The following is a 23,857-nucleotide window of genomic DNA, read 5'->3' on the forward strand; positions in this document are numbered from 1 at the left end:
CTGAATAGACCCAGCATTAGTTAATATTACATTTAAAAAGCAAAAAAAAAAAAAAAAAAAAAAAAAAAAAGAATCTTATTTGTATACCTTAGCTCACATTGGTATATGTTGTTAGTGAAAAAAAAGTTTCATGTCCTATATATTAAGCTATAAAATAACACAAGTTGGGGGAAGAGAATGTGACGAATAAAAGAACACTTGTTATTCTCTAAATGTTCTTTAAACGGATATAGCAACAGCCTTTCATAAAACTCTGGAAAAAACAGCTTGACCTTCTTATTGCCCCCTTTCCAACGACGTCAAACAAAAGGAAATTATAGAATAAGTCTGTCTAAATTTTAAATGGCTTAGTTATCGGAAGACTTTAGAGAGCAATTTTTCCACAAATCATCCTTGTGCTGTTTGGTCTTGATTTTTTTTTTTTTTTTAAAGGTTGGTGAGCCAACATGTAATTAATCACTTTTGTTGGCTTTTAAGGAAATGAAACTGCAGTGTACCCTTTGGCTTTATTGTTCTTTTTTTTTTTTTTTTTTTTTTTTTTTTGGTGTTTATTAGTGTTGCAATATGTAATATGAGAACCTTAGGTGGAAGCTTAGTGAAAATAATGTGAACAGAACAATGCGAAAGAAGTAATTTTTTTAAAGTCAGCTTATGCACATTATACTATTTTCATACCCGTGTATGTCCAGATCTCAGATACCAGCAGCATTACTGTGAAAGTCCCTTACAGTCAGAAATTGATAGAATGTACCTCCATTGTCAGTGGGTGGGGTTATTCCTTGTGTACAAAATGGCAGTATCCACTTGTTACTAATTCCCATTGTTTATTCCTCCAAAATCTAGTTTGGATTATTCCTTTTCCACAGCTGCTGCCACAATCCAGTGAGTAAGAACAGGCCCATCTCATCTCATGAAGAAAGGGTGAGAACACCCAACCAGTCTTACTTCTTTGGGCTCTATTGCATCAGGGTGGTAAACTGCCTTCCATATGGAAGTTGGACATGATTTTTAAAATTATGTACTACTAATTATTATCATTATTAAAAGTTCACCTAGAGTGAGCCTTTAAGATAGATAAATACCTAGATGTATGCAGGCACCTTCCTTTAAATTTTATTAATTTGAAATCATTTTTCCATTTTTAAACCAACAGTTTTAAGGAAAATTCCAGTAGGCTGTCTCTATGGAGATTTTAAAATTATACATCCCTCTCCACCTGTCCTCCCTTTCTCTCCACTCTCCCCTGCACTCTATCCACCTGTTGTCCCTTTCTCTCCACTCTCCCCTGCACTCCATCCCCCTTCACAAACCTAGACCTCAGGGATGGGCATTGCTCCACCCTAGTGATCTGTTAATGAAAAGGATACTGAGTTCCAAAGGCTTATTAACTCTTTGGTTTTGGTATTTAAGGGTATGCTAGCCTCAAAATGAGTTGGGAAATATTCCCTTCCTCCATTTTCTGAGAAGAATTTGTATGGGATTGTGTTATAGGTTGAATTGTGCCCCCCTAAAAACTAGGTTGAGGTCCTAAACCACAGTACCTTAGAATGTGACATTAATTGGAAATAGGGTCATTGCAGACATAGTGTTAAGATGAGGTCATACTCAATTAGGGTGTACTTCAATCCAGTATGACTAGTGTCCTTATAAGAAGAGACACAGACATGGGAAGGGAGAATGTCAGTGAAAACAGGCAGAGTGAGTTGCCACGGCTATAAGCCTAGGAACACCAAGGATTTCTGACTGCCACCAGAAGCTGAGAATAAGCTTCTAGACTCTAGAACTGTGAGATAATACATACTGTTGTGTAAGCCACCCAGTTTGTGGTACTTCATTATGGCAGGCCTAGAAAACTAATAAAGGTTTGTCTTTTTCTCTTTCAAATTTGGTAGAATTCACCCAGTGAAACTGGATGCAGTTTTCTTTGTGGAAACATTTTTAACTATGCATTCAATTTCTGTAATAGATATAAGCTACATACATTTTCTGTTTATTCTTAGGTCTACTTTGATAATTGACATCTTTTGAGGAATTTGCTCATTTCATCTAAGTTAATTGAATTTATTGTCATAAAGTTGAGTTCATATTTTTTGATGTAATGATGCTCTTTCATTCCTGGTATCAGTAGTGTGTGTCCTTTCTTTTCTTTGATTAGTCTAGCTTAGTGGTTTTCACCTCCAGCTGGGGGCATTTTTACCCTCCCCACCAGGGGATATTGAGTAAGATCTGGAGGTAATTTCAGTTACCACACTTGGGGCATCTAGTGGGTGAGGCCAAGGATATTGCTAAGGATCCCACAAGATACAGGATAGTCTCTCACAGCAACGGATTATGCAGCCCACAATATACATAGTACTGAGGTTGAGAACCCTCTCCTGAAGTTTACAGTGTACACCTTCGACTTTCAAATAATATTCTACCACTCATGTTTAATAGAAGCATTTATAATATTTCCACTTAGTATCTCCTTCCATCCTTTATGCTACTGTGGACATACAGTTTACTACTATATACATTATAAGCCCCACAATACACTGTTACTGTTTTTGCTTTAAACAATCTATTGAAGAAACTTTAAAATAAAAAAAATCTAGTTGTTACTCATGCTTTTAGTATTATTCATTTTTTTTGTGTAGATCCTAATTTTCATCTCAGCTTCTGTTTGTCTAAAAAATTTTGTATTTTTGCCTTCATTTTTGAAGTATATTTTGGCTTGGTATAGAATTCTCCATTGATAGTTTTTTAAATATCCTAAAAGATATCTTTCCACTGTTTTTTTTTGCATAGATTATAATAAGAAATAAAGCTGTTTTTCACTAATATAAGGTTTTTTTTTTAATCTGTATGCTTTAGGGAGTATTTCTCGATTTTGTTATTGAAAAATAATTACTTAAAATTTAATGCACTATGCTCAGATTTTGCACACAGACTCATTTTTGACTTGTGTGTTTTTCTTTTTCTTAATTTTTTTTCTCCTTCACTCAAAAAAATTTGGTTTTTGGGGCCAGTTATTTCTCTGGCCTCAGTTTTTCTTACCTGTAAAATTGGGCTACCAGTGCTTCTCATAGGTTTTTTGTGAGAATTAGATAAGGTAAAGGATTCAAAATGTCTAGAACAGAAGGGACTCATAACACGATACCATGGTACACAGATACCTTCCTCTTCATCCAGCTTCAGCTGTTCTGACCTCAGGGTTCACAAGTGGCAGTGGATCAGCGGGAGTCTCTGCTCTGAGCCCTTTCTGATCACATGGCAGTAACTCTGGGTAGACGTGTTGCCTGCCTGCTGCACAATCCCTGTGAGCCAGGATAGCAATCCCTGTGAGCCAGGGCCAAAATGGGGAGTCCTGCTTGGACCATGAATAAACACTGTTGCCACTGCTTATGATTTCTGTTCTTACTGACAGTTCACATGTTGATTTTAAATAAATCTGATCTTTTACTCAAGCGAGGTCCAAAGATGTTTTTTCAAGATACTTTCATTATTAATTTAAATTATTTGAATATAGTAAAAATCCATGACATCTTATATTTAAATAGTTTACATATTTCGCGTATTCAGAATGCCCTTCCTGCAGTTAGGCTTAAGTTTTATTCATTTTCCACTTTTCAATTATGGACACTAGCTATAGTTACATAATGTAACAGATTTTTCATTTTAGGAAAATCTTAGATATAATTACTGGTGGTGGGTGGAGGGTCTTTTTTTTTTTATGTTTATTTATTTTGAGAGAGAGAGAAAGTGTGAACAGGGGAGGGGTAGAGAGAGAGGAAGATACAGAATCCAGAGCAGGCTCCAGGTTCTGAGTGGTCAGCACAGAGCCTGATGCGGGGCTTGAACTCACAAACTGCAAGATCATGACCTGAGCTGAAGTCAGATGCTTAACTGACTGAGCCACCCAGACGCCCCTAGGGTGGTGAGTCTTGTAATCAACAGTAAAAACAGTTCATTCCAAGGGATCTAATTACCTTAGAATATATAATAATGATATTCACATTAAAGGGTGCATTCATTAAAATGCTCTTTTCTTTCTTTCTTTTTTAATGTTTATTTTTGAGTGAGAAAAAGAGACAGAGTGTAAGCAGGCTAGGGGCAGAGAGAGAGGGAGACACAGAATCCGAAGCAGGCTCCAGGCTCCGAGCTGTCAGCACAGAACCCGACACGGAGCTCAAATTCACTAACTGTGAGATCATGACCTGAGCTGAAGTTGGACGCTCAACCAACTGAGCCACCTAGGCGCCCCAAAATGCTCTTTTCTGTCTCAGAGAAACTAAGTAGCTATCATAGACTTCTTTTGGTAGATGTTTTGCTTCCGTTAAGATTGGGTGCTATTTTCAGTTCATCCCTGGTCATGGGCAGCAGCAGTCTGCCCATGTTGTAAATGTTGCCTCATCGTGTTTCTCCTCCTCTCCTTAGTGGGCCTTTGGAGTGACGCTGTGGGAGCTCATGACTCTGGGACAGACACCGTATGTGGACATTGATCCCTTTGAGATGGCTGCGTACTTGAAAGATGGCTACCGAATAGCCCAGCCAATCAACTGTCCTGATGAGCTGTAAGTGTTTCTGAATTTGAAGACATGGGTTTCACTCCATTTATGATACTGGGATAAAAGAAGAGCCAGTGTCCGTATTCATACAGAGACTTTCCTTTAGAGAAGAATGACTCTTTGGATTTGAATTAGACTCATAGAGAATCGCAAAGTAAACCAGACTCATTCACTCTTTAATACATTTGTCATTAGAACATTTTATTGTTCTTCTATTTGTAAGTCTAATCTGAGAGACTAATAATGTACATAGTAAGACAGTACTGAATACTGTGTCAGTTATTCTATGTAGAGTGAGTATCTGACTTTTATTTATACAGCCTTAGTTATAAAAAGCCTTTCTCACTGTCATCTTACCTTGTCAATTGGCGTCAACTGATATGTAAGGAAACTGCTCCAGGCTAGTGACTGAGATAGTTCCTGTTTCCTGCTTTCATCATGTAACTTCCCATATAAATTATGGGATTGAGGGGGGCAGGAGGCTATTCAGGGGTGATTGGGTGCACACGTGACTCTGGTCTCAGTTCCTGAATCCCCCGAAGCTTTATACACCAAGGTGAGGTGGCAGCTTTTGCACTGATTTCACTGTAGATGTAGGGTGCTTAGAGCTTAGATAAACTTTCTACTTCCTTCAAGTTCTTTCTCTCAGAAAACATGGGTTTTAGGTATTTATATGAAATCTCTGTATTTGCTGATGTATTTTGATATGACATCACGAAGAATGGAAATCCACACATAAAATCCAGGTAACTTGTTTTAGTTTCTTTTCATTTTAGAACTGCCAACATATAGTAATATTCATTGGTTTTTAATATCATTTTTTCCATGCCCACCTTTAGACAAAAAACATAACTGGCATCAAATTGACCAGAAGATTAGGAGTACTGTATTATCATTAACCCAGTTTTCCATTTGTGTCACTCTGCAGGTTTGCTGTGATGGCCTGTTGCTGGGCCTTAGACCCAGAGGAGAGGCCCAAGTTCCAGCAGCTGGTACAGTGTCTCACGGAGTTCCATGCAGCCCTGGGGGCTTATGTCTGACTCGCTTCCCACAGTCCCACAGCATCAGGAGCACTGTGCCTGTCGGGGCTCACTTGGAACCAGTCATAGATGCTTCGTACATCATACAACACCAGCAGAAGCACATGTCTTCCGGAACACCGTGCCTTAGGAATGCTTTAGAATCTGAACTTTTAAAGACAGACGTAATAATGTGGAATATTTTCTAGATATCATTTTTATTAGGTTGAACTGAAAAGCCTTTTGTAAATTTTTTGGCCCCAAATTTTTTAAAACATAGTTACTTTGGACTAGGGGTACATTCTTACAAAATAAATAAACAGTTTTAAAAATTGTTTAAACACAGATATTTGAAATAGCTATCTTAGTGCCAACTGCTTTTTATTTTTTTACTTCGTCAAGGTAACATAGGTGATTCACCTTTAAAGTTTTTTTGTTTTTTTTTTGTTTTTTAATATTTATCACTAGTCTTGGGAATGGTTTGTCTTCAAGATACATTACTTTTTCCTTAGGAAAAGAAAAACAGCATAAAAAGATGTCTGGTTTGCCTTGTACAGGAGAAGGCAATATTAGAGGAAGAAAACTGTGGGAAAGCTATGGGGAAAAAAACGAAAAAAAATTTAGAAATAGAAGTTGTCCTTTTGTGGGAAACTGTTCTTTTTTTAATTTTTTAATGGAAATTATTTCTGCTTTCTTATTTTGGGGAAAGTAGAAGCTGAGTTCATTGAAACATCTTCAGTTTGGCAGGAATTAGTGTTTCTGTGAGCTGGAAGTAGATTTGGGGCAGGTCAGTAGTAAATGATGGCGATTTTATTTATTTTACTCTCTGAGAAAGGAGATAATACAGTTCCAGAAAGTGAAATCATGTTTCTAAGATTAAGAATCCCTTTTATTGCACCTAGGGTAGTGCTATGCACAGAGTGGGTGCTTGAGTTGTTCTGGGTAGTGAAGAAAAAAGAAAGTAAACTGGTAAATTTTGTGCTAATCTCCAAGACTGGCTTAAATATAAAGTTATTTCTTAAAACACTTGAAAAATTAAAGGATTTGTTTTATATTACAACAGTATTGAACATATTGTTCATAATGAACAATTGGTTGTGTTTGATAAGTCTTTGAACATGTAGCAACCAGCTAGACATCCATGTAATCAGGCTCTGAAGCCCTAACACAGTTACAGCTGACTCTACTCAACCTCCAAAGTCTAATAAGATGTTGGGGTTATTATTACAAGGAAGTATTACAACATTGAAACTTTTATCCAGAGCCATTAAATGAGGGGTATGTATGTATTTATGCTTGGTTGTAGTTGGCCTAAGGCAGAGTTGAATGGGCTGCCTAAATAGCTAGGCCTGCAGGTGCCTGCCTCTATTCCCATCCTTACAGGTTATTAGGGAGAATGTGTAGCAGTTGGAGGAGGCTTGTGCCATTCTTAAAGAAGTTTTATGAGTCAGCACATCTAGAAAAGTAGCTCACCCAGCACATGCTCTTCCAAAAGCAGACCAAGAGTATGATTTTTCTGAGTACCATTTATTTAATAACAGTGGTTCTTTGGTTTTATGAAATACTTAGCCCCATGAATGCCCAGTTTTTTAAAAGCTCTTTGAACTGTTTGTAAGTTACAAATGATTTTGTTCACAACCTGTAATCTTGGCATTCAATCAACAAATATTTATTTAGTTCTTTATATGCATTATATACATAGAATGGTTCAACTCTAGCGTCCCTTCCAACATTCACTTTATTCTATTTTGTGTTCAGGTTATTGTTTAGAAATATATTGTTTAGAAATCACAGTTCTATTATGTACAAGATCAGTTTAAAAGAAAAAGTGCTGACATGTGACTTACTATCCCAAGTTAGCAGTTGCTCTTGGAGGTGCTCTCAGTTTGCTGGGATGTGTGATGCCTTTAACCTTATCTTTTTGTGTTTGTAAGCTGTTTTATGTTATATATGTGTTTTTGTTTTAGTAGGTGGTTTAAGAGTTTAAATAGATTTTTCTTGCTGAGCTACTTGGAGTCATTGACTTCGATGAAAAGAGCAGTTATAAGATTTCCATGGCTGGTCTTCTTCTAATTGTTTTGTTGTAGGGTGTGAATATTACTGAAGAGATTTTGCAGAAAAGGTACTTTTTATAGGGAAGAAGCAAATTAACAAAGCACTGATACTGTTTTATAAGTTGGCTCCAAAGACCTAGCACTCTATTACAGTCTGTCCTTTCTTATAACACCCCCATTGTAAGAAAATTTTATTTGTAGAAGCAAGGAGGATTAGGTTATTCATTCAATACATGTATATTTATTGAGTGTCCATTGTATGCCTGGCTCTCAAGATAGGCAGGGAATAGGACAGATGGGGCTCCTCTCTTTCTAAGTCTTACATTCTGGTTGGGAAAAGCAGATAATGGACATAAGTAAGATTTTGGTAAGTGCTGTGGAAAAAAAAATAGGTGTATCATAGAGAAAAACTTTAGGTGTAATATTTAGCCAGGCTTCTGTGAGCAGGTGGCATTTGAGCTGACATCTGAATGACAGGCCAGCTATGAGAAGATCCAGGCTGAAGGGACATAATTGCAGAGGCCTCAAAACAGAACAAACTGTCCTCTGGACGTGGCCTTTTCTGCTTATCTTCCAGCTGCTGCTGCTGGAAGGTGAGGACACAGGCCAGCATGGCTGTAATATAGCTAGGGATAAGAGGGTACCAGATGAGGTCTGAAAGACACAGGAACAGATAACAGCAAGGCCTTGTAAGCCATGGGACACATATTTTCTAAATAAAATGGAATTTTTCATTCAAGCATTTTTTTTTTTTTAAATAAGGCAGTGACATGATCTGATTTGCCATTTAAAAAATACTACGCCACATCTTTTGTAAAGATTGAATTGTAGGGAGGCAAGGGGGAAAGTAATAAGACTCATTAAGAAATGTTGCATAGTTTAGGAAATAAAGGACAGTGGTTTGGGACCAATTTGGGTAGTATGAGAGATTGGAAGGGGCAGATTAGAGATAAGTTTTGAAGGTAACAGACAGCATCTAGATCTTTTGGATGTTGGAAGGTTGGGTGGAGAATGAAAGAGTAATCAAGGATGACTAGTTGGTTTGGGGCTTGAGCATCTTGTTGTATGGCCAAACTATATATTGAGATGGAAAAAAAAAACTTGAAAAGGAATAGAATTTTGCTTTGGTGAAGGGAATCTGTAATTTGTTGTAGGCCGTGTTTGAGATGCCAGTTGGTTATCTTTGTAGATAGATGAGAGTCTGCAACTCAGGGAAGAGGTCTCATCGAACATGTTAATGTAGGAGTATAACATATAGACTATATTTAGAGTCATGGTATTGGATAAACTTACCTCTGGAGAGAGTTTAGATGGAAAGAGGTTTTAGGACTGAGTCCTATGCTCTCTCAACATTTAACACTTTAGTGAAGGAAGAAGAGATGGCAAAAGAGGACTGAAAAGAAGCCACTCTCATGGGAAAAAGCAACAACAGAAACAAGAAAATGAGTTGTCATGGGAGCCCAGTAAAGTAAGTATTTCAACATGGAGAAAGAAGCCTCTATGGAATTTGGCATTATGGAGGTTATTGACAAAAGCAGGAGGGATTGGAGCAAGCTGAAGTATGACTGAAGTGGGTAGGTGGAGACGCTGTTGTAGTCAGCACTGTTGAAGAGTTCTTCTTATGAAGGGGAATGGAGCATTTAACTAAAGGAGATCAAAGAAGTATTTGGGGGTGCAGGCAGGGGGACTGGGAGGAGAGCATGTTTGTTTTCCAGATGAAGATACAGTACCACAAAATGTTCCAGAGGCTAATGGGATGATCCAGTAAAGGGAAGAAGTCCCTTTAGGGAATGGGACACCTTTTTTCATGTCATTTGGTCTATAAGCATGAAAGACTCTCGACTCCTGCCCCCAGTGTCTTTGGTTGTGGTAAAGGTGATGTTTTAATTGGGGAAAAAATGTGAAGGGGAGGGGAGGTGGTCCACAGAACTTTAAATGTTTCTGTTATATGAAAATCAGGCTCTGTTGAGTTCACTTCCTTAGGACTTCAGACCCAACATGGTTGTCTTGCTCACCACCATCATCTTTTGCTCCATTGCCTCCATAACTTCCTACTGGCCTTGACCCTTAACCCACCCACCCAGACTCTGGCAGAGTAATGCTTCCTAAAACAGAGCTGCTGTCCCTGCTTAAGCCCTTCACCACTTTCCCAAAGCCTTCAGGATAGGGTTATGGACTCCCAAGTGCGCAGTCTCCACTGAACCCTGCAGTTTTACCTACTGCTTCTCCAGCTCACTACTCTTGCCCGCATGCATTGTGTCATTTCATGTGTCCTTTCCTTTGCATGTGCTGCTCCTCTTAGAGTGCCACACTCCACTCCAGATCACCCAGGTGTGCAGGAGACTGCTCTGACACCTTACCCTGCTCCTCCAGGCTTTGTAGTTGCTTTTCAGCCTTGTTCCTGGGTTTGCACTGTGACAAAGGTAAGATGTGGGCTTATTTTTACCACTTGGCTGTGCATCCCTTGAGGATAGGAATTTGTATGTCACTCACGTCTGAATCTCATTTGCTTAATTAGTGCTTGACACATGGTAGGATTGAATATTTAACGAATTGAGTAAAAATATCTTATTTGCACGAGAGCAATTAGGCTTAAAAAAAAGTCTGCTGATTCTTTAAAATCATTATCTCATATTTAAAATACTGTGTTCTATTATCAGTGTGATATTTATATTCAGATTTGAAGAGTTTAAGATTTGTGTAATATAAACCAATATGGCATGAAATAAGAAGAGACAGATTGGTAGGGAAGACTATATCCCACCCCAGTAGTGGCTTAAACCACCCCCTCCCCCAAATCCCTTGGCCACTTTTTCACTTCATTATTCCCTGGTCACAGGAATAATTAGCCCAATGGCAGATTGTTTCACATTTCTACAAAGTCAACTTTGTCATTACACATGAAAATAATTACCCCAAATGAAGTAATTCATTGACATCAGTGATAGATTGTTTTCCTGGTCTACCCCTCATCCCCACCTCATATAATAAAAAGGAGGTGATATAATTTATGGGTCTAGAAAGGAAAAATACAGTTGTTTATTAAGTTAATTTTATTTCTACTTTTATTTTTGTGCTTAATATTTTAGAATAACATTGAACTTCATTCTTTGGGACACATGAACATCCTACATAAGTGTATTGAGTGCACTTATAAGTGTTTTATATATATAACTTTTATATATAAGTAGACTGAATCCGCAGGCCTCTGTTTGCTGAGTGCTGCTCTCTAAGATGTTAGAAACTTATTTAAAAAAAAAAAAAGAAATGGGAATTGATATTTGTTTGAGCAAATAATAATATGGCATTTGTTCATACTTGGTTTATCCCATATTTCAAAACTAAAGCATTTCTTAGTGATTTATTTTTAGAGAGGGATAAGCATTCCCGTGGGGATATATCAAGATTGGAGAAAACATGTATAGTTTGAAAATAAAATAACTATTTACCCTTAAAAAAAAGAGAGAGAAATCAAAGCTGACTTCATGATGCCTGAATGTTACATTTTGAATCAACTTTTTTATATCTTTCTGAGTCTACTTTTTTGCCTTTTGTCTTCTTGGCTTCAAGAATAAGCACAGGCTGATGTTAGATAGGCATGCATCATGAGAGATAGCATTTGACTACAAGTGATAGAAATCTAACTGTAGGGACACATGGGCGGCTCAGTCGATTGAGCGTCTGACTTTGGCTTAGGTCATGATCTCACAGTTCGTGAGTTTGAGCTTCTCATCAGGCTCTCTGCTAAGAGCAAGGAGCCCGCTTCAGATCCTCTGTCCCCCTCTCTCTCTACGCCCCCTTGCTCTCTTTCTCAAAAATAAAAGAAAAAGAAACCTATCTATAATCACTTAACTAAATACAGGTTTATTTCTCTCCCATAACAAATCCAGAGAGAGGTAAACCAGGGCTGGTGTAGTGATTCCAGGATATCATCTATTACCTGGTATCCTCCATTTTTGCTGCTCTGCCATCTTTAGCATGCTTTTGCTCTTAGGGACCCCCAAGGGCCTAGACCTGGGAAGATGGGGAAAGGATGAAAGGCTAAAGGCATGCGTTAGCAGAGTCCTTTTTATGAGGAGACTGTTAACTTTCCCGTAGTATATTTCCACCAGCCTCTTAGAGTGGCCAGAACTATAGCATATGGGCACCCCTAGCTCTTAGGCATTATGGGAAATTAGAATTTATGGGGCTTTTTTTCAATAGCTTTATTGAGATATAATTCACATATCACTCATTTAAAGTGTACAAGTTAATGATTTTCACTATATTCACATAGTTGTGTAACCATCACCACAATCAAATTCATTTTTACCATTCTGAAAAGAAGTCCCATACCCACCAACATTTCCCACTTCCAGCCCTAGGCAACTACTAATCTACTTTGTCTCTATATTTGCCTATTCTGAACCTCTTATATAAATGGAATCATAAAATATATGGCCTTTTGCATGTAGCTCCTTTTTTTTTTTTTTTTAAAGTAGTCTCCATGCCCAGCCTGGAGCCCAACGCAGGGCTTAAGTTCACCACCTTCAAATCAAGACCTGAGCTGAGATCAAGAGTCAGATGCTTAATCACCTGAGCCACTCAGGCACCCCATGTGCTTCTTTTACTTAGAATAATGTTTTTGAGGTTCATGTTGAAGCATGTATCAGTAATTCATTTCTTTTTTATTGCCAAATAATATTCCATTGTATGAATACATATGGGTGTATGTGTGTGTGCACATACACTCATACACACACTTCATCATCATACGGATATATACTATTCACTCATCAGTTTATACCTGTTTGAGGAAATTTTGTTTTTAGTTGAGCACATTCTTACCCTGAACAAAACTGGGTTTGTATTAGTAAGGAAGTACCATGTAGCTGCTGGTGGGAAGCTAGCAATGCCTGTCTCTGTGCAGAAATGGAGTAATGGACTAGAATCTGGTCTCCTGTAGCAATATATTTAATGCTTCAGAAGTTCTGTCAGGTATGAGAGGAAGTACAGTGATTGTGAAGTTTCAATGAATGGAGGGAATGCCCAGTTGGCTTGTTTTAAGGTTCGTGAATACTGCCATATTTGAGGAGAAAGCCAGACAGGGATTACTATTACCTAAACTTTCAGCCTCTAAGTCTGTGTCCCAAAAATCTGCTGTTCCCTTGTGATTGCTGTTACTTTGGTCTCTAGCCCTATTTTCCACTGGGCTATGATTCTGCCACCACTTTATAGACTTGAGCTTGCAAGGATATTTATTTCTCCTCAGTATTTGCCCTGAAGTATCTCCTACTGAGTGCCTTTCCTCTAGCTTCATGGTCTAATTACCTAGTGCCTTTGGAAGTAAGTCAAAGATTGGCTATATGTCTCCATAAAAATTCTTATTAAAAGAGCTTAAACAGGGTCACCTGGGTGGCTCAGTTGGTTGAGTGTCCAACTCCGGCTCAGGTCATGATCTTGCAGTTTGTGAGTTCGAGCCCTGTGTCGGGCTCTGTCCTGACAGCCCAGAGACTGGAGCCTGCTTTGGATTCTGTGTCTCCCTCTGTCTCTGCCCCTTCCCTGCTCATGGTCTGTCTCTCTGTCTCTCAAAAATGAATAAACGAGGGGCGCCTGGGTGGCGCAGTCGGTTAAGCATCCGACTTCAGCCAGGTCTCGATCTCGCGGTCCGTGAGTTCGAGCCCCGCGTCGGGCTCTGAGCTGATGGCTCAGAGCCTGGAGCCTGTTTCCGATTCTGTGTCTCCCTCTCTCTCTGCCCCTCGCCCGTTCATGCTCTGTCTCTCTCTGTCCCCAAAATAAATAAAAACGTTGAAAAAAAAAATTTTTTTTAAATGAATAAACGTTAAAGAAAAATTTTTTAAAGAGCTTAAACATTTATTTAATGCTATATGACATGAATTTATTGAACTATATTTTATATGCCTTTATTTAGACTACTTGCATCCATATAAGGTTTGTTAATTTTTAAAGTTAAACTGCCCATTCCGTTACTTAGTATACATCTAAAGAATGCCCTAGAAGTTGTCTGTATAACACAGGGAACAGGATATTCTGGATACTTTGGGGGACTTGAGGAGGAATTGGACATAGGTCCTGGCTCCAGAAAAGCACCAGAGTTAGCATTTTTTTAAAATTTTTATTTTTAACATTTATTTTTTTTTTGAGGGACAGAGCACAAGTCGAGGAGGGACAGGGTCGGGGGTGGGGGTACACAGAATCCAAAGCAGGCTCCAGGCTCTGAGCTATCAGCACAGAGCCCAACGCGGAACTCGAACTTATGGACCATGAGATCATGACCTGAGCCGAAGTCGGACACTTAACCGACTGAGCCCCCCAGAAGCCCCACCAGAGTTAGTATTTTGAATAAAGTTCCTTTAACTCTGACTTTGCTGAGAATGGGTTTGACTTGACCATAATCTCTTCACCAGGAAATGCAATGTCTTGACAAACCTGTGTTTTAAGTTTTGTGTTGGAATCTCTAGGCAGTGTCCCTCTGGCCTTTGCTCTTTTTGTTCCCCCAGAAATACCCACAGATGACTTAGCCGAAAGAAGGGCAGCTTTATTTGACCTGACAGGCATTCTTGTCAGCTAAGCAGACTCTTGTCTTGTGATAAGGGCTCCCTAGGGTTCTTCTTGCCTCTTCTGGGAAGGCAGGAAAAGGAAGAGACAGGAGGCTGCAGCCTGGTGCTGCCAGGACCTGGGACTGGCTCCTCCCTGAGGACCTTCCTCTGTCTCCACTCTTCTTTCTGGCTACATTGGACCTCTTCCCACTTTCAGCATCCCTTTGTTACCAGCCTCACCATCTGGCTCATGTTTCATCTGTCCCTCTTAAAAGAGCCTCATTCCCTTTCCACAGGATGCAACATTTCAAGTGCATTTAAACAATATAATAAGGTTTAAAAATAGATATAAAGATTGCTTTTTTCCCACAGCCATTTTAGGATAGCATCACATTTTAGAGCTAAAAAGAGGGTAACCTAACTATATTATTTTTACAAGGAAGGAAACAAATTGAATTCAGTATCATTTCCCAGACTCAAGATGAAAATAGACTCTTTCTCATGTTGGTGATTTTTAGGGAGGTAGGTATTCTTTTCCAGAAAGGGGAATTCATTTATTAGGGTAATTGTTAATACTGCATAGGTGGGCATTTTAATGTGTGTACGTCAAATGAGTAAACATTGAATTGATTTGAGTTTTTTTTTTTAATTTTTTTTTCAACGTTTATTTATTTTTGGGACAGAGAGAGACAGAGCATGAACGGGCGAGGAGCAGAGAGAGAGGGAGACACAGAAACAGAAACAGGCTCCAGGCTCTGAGCCATCAGCCTAGAGCCTGACGCGGGGCTCGAACTCACGGACCGCGAGATCGTGACCTGGCTGAAGTCGGACGCTTAACCGACTACGCCACCCAGGCGCCCCGAATTGATTTGAGTTTTTAGACCTGTAGTTAGTTTGGTATTATTGGAGCATACTGTTCAAGACAGAGAGGGGAAGAGAGAAGATTCAAGGAGTAGATGGCTGATGTTGCAAGAAGGGCCTAACACTGAGAGGTTTGGATTTTGCCATATAGGTGATGGAGATTCCATGAAGGGCTTCCATGAGGTAGTGACGTGGTCACCTTTGTTTTAGCAATATTAGTAGCAGCTAGCCATTGCTTACTGTATACTAGGCATTGTGCTAGTTCCTTTACATGCATTATTTCTTTTACTTCTCACAATCCTGTCAAGTAGTATTGTCATCATCTCCATTTTACTGCTGAGGAAAGGGAGACTGAGCTAGCTTGCACATATAGTTAGTTGAGCTGTAATTGTAATTACAGTCCTGTAATTGTAATCCAGGGAGCCTGACCAGAGCACAGAGGGAAGGACATCTATACCATTGGGATAAGAGGAGAGGATTGTAGGGGTGGCTGGGACATAGTGGGAGACCTTGTTTGATGCTTTCAGCATTTGTAGTGTCATAAGAGACAGCATTCTTGATTGAAAGTAAGAGGTTGGACAGAGACCTGATAAGTATCTTGAGACTTTGTAGCCTTTACTGGGTGGGTGAATTTGCAAGGGAGCTGACCAACATCAAGTGAAAGTGGAACTCAGCTGAGGTTGGAGACAAGGTATTTATGGTGGTACTGCCTTGATTGGTGGTGGCATTTTTCTCCACATATTTGACTATAGTAGAACCTGCTGTAACAAGGAGTGGATTAAATAAATATTTATTTCTATCTCACATTACAATCCAAAGAGAGGAAAGTGGCCCAGGCTGGTGGACTGGCTCATTTCCTAGAACCACTCAGGGTTCTAGATCCCCTCTGTGTTGTTCCTTTATTCTGTAGACTGTGCTAATATGGCTGCATGGCCAAAGCTGGGTCTCTGCCACTTCCAGCTCCTGAAAAGGGCTAAGAGCAGAAGTGGAAAGCAATAATTTCTTTTTAGGTAAGAGAGAGGGAAGTTGGGCACATTGCTTGTGCTCAGCGTTCTATGGGTGAGAACTTAGGCACTCACTGCAAGGAAGTCTGGGAAATAGATCTGTCTAGCTAGGCAGCCAAGTGCCCAACTAAAACTGTTATTGTTGAAGAAGAGAACATATTTAGGGGGCCAGATAGCAGTCTGCAGCAGAAGAGAAGGCTGACTGTGAGGTTGATAGGGGAACTGGAGTTTTTCTGAACAGGAAGGGGAACAGCAGTGAGGGAAGCTTTAGGATGTTGATAAGATGTGGGTCAGGTGGTCATTTGAGTTCTAGCTGGGCAAGGTAGGTAAGCCAGGATATTGGGGGCCTGGGATCCTTGATTCTAGGAGGTAGTAGAATAGATGGCGAGACTAAAGGAGAGAGTGCTTGGAAGAGGAGTTCATGGTCTGATTAGAATGGGATCTGGGTTTGGATCTAGAGGTGGCTTCGTTCTGGAAGATGACAGGACCTGTGGTAGAGCCCGGGGTGAGATGGAGGTTTCTAGAACTGAGGTGATCACAGAGTATATTTGGTGTCCTCTGCACAGTGGTCAGACTCCCCATCTTAGCACACAGTACCCTTCATCATCTGGCCCCTGGCTGTCCTTCCCCTACACACCTTCTTTCTACCCAAGAATCTGTTTCTTAGAAAACAAATACTCCATTTCCCAGAGGTAAAAACTAAAAATGCCCATCTTGTGGAAAGCTACATCATTTTATTTTTTATGTTATGTTATTTTTATTTTATGTTATATTGTTATATAGATATATATGTATGTGTGTGTGTGTGTGTGTGTGTGTGTGTGTGTGTGTGTGTATATATATATATATATATATATATATATATATATATATTATTAGTTAAGATACATCGTTTTACATAAAGGGTGATTCCTGTTCTCAGGATTGTGAGAGGAGTCTGACCAGACCTCTGGGCCTAGATTGCCATGACTGTATCCAGGCTAGGACCTACCTAGAGAGGTTGGGGGGGGTCAGATCTGAGGTGGTCCTACCAGGCTGGACCTCCCACTGCCTCCCCAGAGCTCGCTCAGAGACTTTGGCCCTGCATCTTTGAGGGAAGTCCCTGCAGATGCTAGCCATGAGAAGTGCTCTTACCATGCTCCCATCCAGAGGCCCTGCCCACCCTCCACCCACTCTCAGGAAAATGGTATAATTGGAAGTCTGCTGTTCAGATGACAACATTCAGTGCTGCTCGGTATGAGGCCAGTTTTGGTTCCTCTGTTCCTCTCACCCCCACACTCAACCCACTACTTCTAAATGTGTCTCTGCACTCCCCATTGCTCTTTCCTCTATCACCACCCCTCTGGTCTAGGCTTCCATCACTCCTCCTGGACTGTCATGACCTCTTCCTAATGGGGCTGCCCTCTAGCTTCTTCAGTCCATTCTCACAGTTGTCTGAACCATCCTGTGACAGGGAATCCTCCCAGCCCTTTGATTGCCTCTGATTTTCCCATCTTTAGTGGCTTCCTCCTCTGTCTGTGTACTGAACCATGACTTCCCTCCTCTCTCCATTCAATCTCTCACCTGCCTGGTGCTATCACACTGCCTGGAAAAGCTGATGACTCAACCACCCCTGGTCCATCTCTTGGCTTACCTGGGGTGTCAGTACCTCCCAGCCTCGGACTAGTGTTCTTTCTGTACTTTGTGTATTTACTTTCTGGGGCTGCTCCCTCTGCAGGTCCTAAGAGTTCCAGACCTGCCAGATTCAGTGGTCTTTCCTGAGTCCTCATTCTCCTGACCCTCCCAACCCTATCACCCTCCTTGAAAGCCTCTTCTATCAACACTTCTCTCCTGGGCCTTTTCTTCCTCTTACCTTCTACACAGGCTTCCACCTCTCTCCCATTCTTGAGGTTCCTATCCCAGTCTTTCTCCATCTTGCCCTTCAGTGATTCCATCTATGCTGAGGTAACTGCTCTATGCCCAGCATCCACACACATAGGTCTCTGGTCTAGACCTTTTTTAATATCTCTTTCTGGATATCCCCACCAGCATGTCACATAGCCATCTCATCTCCAACACAACCGACACAAAACTCATCCTCACCCTTCTCAGCTTCTACCAGGGCCTCCCCAGGGAGCCACCTTCACTCCTCCTGTTGTGATCCTTATGGGATTATCTAGGGGAAGGCTTCTGACAAGGCTTCTCTAGTTGCCCCCCACTACCCCATCCTCTTGTGAGTGTCTGCAGGGTAGGTGGGCCAGCCTCTCCTGTCCCCTTTACCCACTCCCTCAGACTTTGGCAGTAACATCCTGTTTGGGCTTCCTGCCCCCATTTTCTTCCCAGTGATACCCTGGCTGCCAGAGATGCCTTCTTTTTTCTTTTTTGAAAATCACTCAAGCATTTATTGCAAACATCAAAAAATTGTTAAGAGGAATGTTTTCTTTCATGTGAATATGAAAGATGTATATTTTTTGATCTGTTACATTGTAAGCCCCCCAAGCAAAGAAGGGCCAATCCACTCCCTCTTCTGCAACTTCTTCTAGCATTTAGGGTTTATTAAATATAATGATATCTTGGCACAGAGTAATTTTACCAACCACATAAAGGTAAGGCTTCCATCACACTGAGAAATATACACATAGGGAAATCATTATTCCAAGAGTTCCTATTGGCAGAAAAAACCTAAATGTATTCAAAAGGCTTGATAAAGGTACGCCTTTATCTGGTCTAAAGGTCAAAAAGGTCTAGACCAGAGACCAAAGACAAGGTTACTTTCTAAGACACACATTCCTGAAACACAGAGAGACTGACTTAATTGTTAATGTTGATCTTAGGGGAAGATAGATGGCTATGTGTAGGGAGTTTCTACATGAACCTCACTGATGGGGTACTTTTCCCACAGCTATGTCCCCTTGGTGTTGCTTCCTGTCTAGCTCATATGTTCGTATATTCACCCAACCTACATTTATGCATGTGCATGATCCAGCTAAAGTCCTTGGAGTTGCTTTTAGCAGTGGTAACAACTTTGGCCCAATGGACCTGACCTCTAGACCCAGACATGAGACCACAGGGCGCCTACTGGGGTTGGGCTGCAGCCTGTGCTATGAGCCACTAAGGAAATGACCCGTGACCTAGACATCACCAACTCCTTGCTCTAATTCACCAGCACAAACATCACCTAGAATCTCATTCTGAAGAGTTGACACTGTTGGCTGACCTACCATGAAAGGGAGGCACTGGCAACTGCCATGGTGACTTCATGACAAATGGCCTTCCCTTTCTCCTTCCTGCCCCAGGAATTCAGTTCCTTTGTATATTTTGTTTTTTAATTTTTATGCAGTAGAATTAGAAAGCGCACGGTAATTTGTTACAAGTATACTTTCTCATCTAGGCACAGGATACTAGTAGGTGGCCTTGAAATTGTTTTTGCATATCTAAGGAAAATATATTTTTATAACAAGTGCACTTGCTATATAGTAAGCATTTGATTAGCTTCCTGTTTTCAGAGAGAAAATGCCCAGTGATGGACATAGGACTAGAGTTTGTTGTATTGATTAAACCCTAAAATAAGAGGGAGAAAAAAAGTCTTTTTTGAGGGCTAATGTTGCCTCTCCTTGTTCCATCTTCCATGTCTCTTAATCTCACTTTGCTTTTTTTCCTTATTTTAACTTTCTATACTCTATATTCTGGGTACTTTTTGTAACCTCCCTTCTGATTCACTAATTCTGTTTTTTTAGTTGTGGTGCTACTGCTTAATGGATTTGGGTTTTAAATTTCAATGGATGTATTTTTTTTCTAAAATCTTTCCTTTTTCTTATAAAAATATCTCTTTTTATGTAAGTAGTACCTTATATTTATTATTGTATCTTTTGTTTCTTTAACCATTGTGCACATGCCTTTTTAAAAGTCTGGACCATTAGGGGCGCCTGGGTGGCGCAGTCGGTTAAGCCTCCGACTTCAGCCAGGTCACGATCTCGCGGTCCGAGAGTTTGAGCCCCGCGTCGGGCTCTGGGCTGATGGCTCAGAGCCTGGAGGCTGTTTCCGATTCTGTGTCTCCCTCTCTCTCTGCCCCTCCCCCGTTCATGCTCTGTCTCTCTCTGTCGCAAAAATAAATAAACGTTGAAAAAAAAATTTAAAAAAAAAATAAAAAATAAATAAAAGTCTGGACCATTAGTTCCAGTTTTTTTTTTTTTAAGGTAACTTTTTTTTTCTTCTAAGTTTTTATTTAAATTCAAGTTAGTTAACATACAGTGTAGTATTGGTTTCAAGAGTAGAACCCAGTGATTCATCACTTATATGTGACACCCAGTGCTCGCTCATCTCAACAAGTGCCCTCCTTAATACCCATCACCCATTTAGCCCATCTCCCCCCCACCCAACTCCCCTCCAGCAACCCTCAGTTCTCTGTATTTAAGAGTGTCTTATGGTTTGCCTCCCTCTGTTTTTATCTTATTTTTCCTTCCCTTTCCCTATGTTCATCTGTTTTGTTTCTTAAATTCCACCTACGAGTGAAATCATATATTTGTCTTTCTCTGACTGATTTCTCTTAGCATAATACACTCTAGTTCCATCCACATTTTGCAAATGGCAAGATTTCATTCTTTTTGATCACTGAGTATATTCCATTGTGTGTGTGTGTATATATATATACATATATATATGTATATATGCATATGTATATATATATATGTATATACCATATCTTAATCCATTTATCAGTCAATGGTAGCTCCATTTGTTGAAGTTCTTGGTAGTCTAAAGCTGGTAGTGCTTTTTCTGGCCCTCATTTATTGTTTCTTCTCTTCTCGTGTGGTCCATAAGTTTGGGTTGTGACCTCATGTTCTGCCTGGCCTTCTTTGTCAAAATCCCATGGGATAGTAAGACATGAACAAGAAATAATATTGGAGGAGCAAGATTATAATTATTTACAGATGATTTCATAATATACCTAGAAAGTACAAGAGATTCAGTGACAATCAGAATTAATAAAACTTGTAGACAAACTTAGAATTAATAAAAAAGCAAAAATAAGCAAAAAACAAAGGAAAGAGGCCTACTACAGAATACCTTACTAAAATCACCAGCCTTCCAATCAGCTAATAATAACCAAAATGGCCATGGATATGAAGAGAAAACTTATAGAAGAGAACATATAAATGGTCAATAAACACAGAGGCCGAAGTCAGAGAGATACAGTGAAATGCAGCTAAAATGATCTTTTATTTTTACTAACATTTATCAAGAATTAAAGTCATAATATCAAGTGTTGATGAGGGAAATTGGTACCTTCACACACTTGGTAGGACTGAAATTTAGTACAGCATTATTTATAATTGTAAAAAAAAAAAACAAACCTATCAACAAAAGACAGGTAAAGTATGGATACTGTGTAGTAATTAAAGTAAATTTGGAAGAAATGATGGTGGGAGGGGGACCTTCCTCTTAAATACAAAAACTAAGTTGCAAAACACTATGTACAGTAAGATGAACTTGATAAAAAAAAAACAAAAAACGACAAGACTGTATTTATACAGGTGTAGAGAAAGGTCCAGAAGGATACATGCCAAACACACAGACGAGGGTAATAACAGTTACTGAGTGCTTGCTTTGTGCTGTGAGAGGTTACAGATTATTTACATCCATTAGGTCTAATCTTCCCAGCAATTCTGAGGGCATAAAACTCAGACTCTTAAATCTAATGATTTGTATCTTAAGTTGAAGGACATTTTCTGAAATTATGTATTTGGTAGTTTACTCCCCATAAGTCTCTGTCTTCCCTTTCCATAACTCTTCCTTGGCTGATTCTCTAGGTCTTTACAGTTTTCTCTCAGGTTTCTCACCTCTTTGTCTTTTTGTTTTATGTTTTAGGTCAGTGATTCTCATTCTTGAGGTGCATCCCAGTCTTCTTAAAGGGTTGTGAAAACACAGATTGCTGCCCCTTCACCCCAGTTTAAGGTTTAGTAAGTTCAGGCTGGAACCCACAAATTTTCATTTTAAAAAGTTCCCAGGTGGGGCACCTGGTTGGCTCAGTCAATTAAGTGTCTCTTGATTTCAGCTCAGGTCATGATCTCCTGGTTCGTGAGTTCGACCCCTACATCAGGCTCCATACTGCCTGCTTGGGATTCTCTCTCCCTCTCTCTCTCTCTCTCTCCGCCCCTTCCCCATTCATGCTCTTACTCTCTCAATAATAAGTAAGTAAACTTAAAAAAAAGTTCCCAGGTGATACTAATGCTGCTAGTGGGGATCATATTTTGAGAGTCACAGTTCTCAGGTATTTCTTTCATATATTTGCATTTTTTAGTTTGAGTTACATGTTTTAATTTCCAAGAAAATTTTCTATTTTCTTTTTTCCAGTTACTTTTTTTCTTCTTTGTCTATGGAAGAAAAATCTCCTAGAATCTCATGGAGAATACTAAGTAGATTTTTTAAAAAGTTATTTCCTACTCTCCAAACTATCTCCATTTCTCCTGAATTTATTGTTCTGCTTACCTTGGTTCCTTTGTGAGCTGTTTTACTCAAAGATCTCAGAATCATGGCTATCCATTAATATCTGTGGATGAAAGATTTGTAGTATAACATAGGTGGTTGGTGCTGGTCTTCTGTACCATCTTGTGGATCTGTTTCTTCAACAACCCTCTCCTCTAAGTGGGAGCCTTAGGTGTGTCAACAAGCAGGATGCCATTTAAGGGCCATGGTTGGGACACCATTCACCCATCCCCTCCCCTCCCCCCCACCCCGCCCCAGTAAATGAGAAAGCCTTTTCTTGTGATTCCAGCATAGGACCTAGGAGCCCCAGCCTTCCCAGAGATCCTGTCTAATGTCTTTTAGAGGGTACCCTCTGGTTCAGCCTGGGGTAGATACCATCTTGGCCTATTGTTCTGTCTACACAAGACATATGGTGGATGTACTCTTGGACACAACTCTTTCTACACCTAGGGCTCACCTTGATTTCTTCTCCTTACCATCTCTTGCCCTCTCTACCTGTACTTTCTGACCACAGTCTTCCCAGGTCCCCCGAGAGCAGTGGTTCTCACCTCCTAGGCACCTGACTCCATGGCCACCTCCTCTGCTCTGCTTGGCCAGTCAGGATAGATCCATCTGATTTTCTTCAAGCTCCACTGGTGGCCCCCCTCTTCCATGCTTAATGCTGTAATTTTTATTTCCTTTTGCCATTTTTTTAACTAGTGTAATCAGACACTTGTCTCATTCTTGAGTGAATCTGAGAAATCACAGATTCCTAGCAAGTCTAAGACAGACTACCACATGCGGAGTTTATAAAGAAAATGTCCAAGGAGTGTTCCATTTCAAGAATATGAGGGAAGAGCAAGCAAGCAAGCATTTGAGAGAGTTTCTTTGGAGATAGTCTTATTCTCACTTGTCTATAGGCCAGCCCCAAAAGGGCTGGGGCCACAGTACCCAAGAGGGAGAGTGAGGAGCAGAGAAAAAGAGGAGCTGACCAGCCCTCCAACCCTATTCCCTCTTCTTTCCTCCTGTTGGTCAGTAGGAGGCCCAGGAAGCAGCTGACCCCCAGCCACTTTGCACCCTCTTATGGGAAGGTTGTGGATCTGGGGAACTTGCCCTTCACCTTCTGTCCTCCATAAAACCATTCTGTTTCTGGATCTCCACTGTCCCTTTCTCTCCCACCCTGCCTCTTCCATTTTACGCTTGCATTCCTTGCCTCTCCCCTTTCTCACTTACTGCAGATAATGCCAACCTCACATTGCTAATTCTCGTGGCCATTTATAAAGACCATTACATTCCTCCCTTTCTCTTTCTTTTTTTCCAACTAACAGCACTGCAGAATGTGATGGTGGATCTAAGGAGATGATAAGAACACACAAGCATGGTGTGGTC

The 23,857-nt window shown here is 40.2% G+C and overlaps 1 protein-coding gene across 2 annotated transcripts in view; it reads left to right on the plus strand.

The window, feature by feature from the left end:
* Positions 1–5,911, plus strand: part of RYK (receptor like tyrosine kinase) — a 105,977-nt gene extending 100,066 nt beyond the window's left edge. For both annotated transcript variants that reach the window (XM_043595365.1, XM_043595366.1), the window contains exons 14-15: positions 4,417–4,553; positions 5,476–5,911. In XM_043595365.1, the coding sequence (XP_043451300.1) occupies positions 4,417–4,553; positions 5,476–5,587 (249 nt within the window). In that variant the 3' untranslated portion in view covers positions 5,588–5,911. The remainder of the gene's footprint in view (positions 1–4,416; positions 4,554–5,475) is intronic.
* The last annotated feature ends 17,946 nt before the right edge of the window (positions 5,912–23,857 follow it).

Source organism: Prionailurus bengalensis, chromosome C2 (assembly GCF_016509475.1).
Source record: "Prionailurus bengalensis isolate Pbe53 chromosome C2, Fcat_Pben_1.1_paternal_pri, whole genome shotgun sequence".
Taxonomy (NCBI): Eukaryota; Metazoa; Chordata; class Mammalia; order Carnivora; family Felidae; genus Prionailurus; species Prionailurus bengalensis.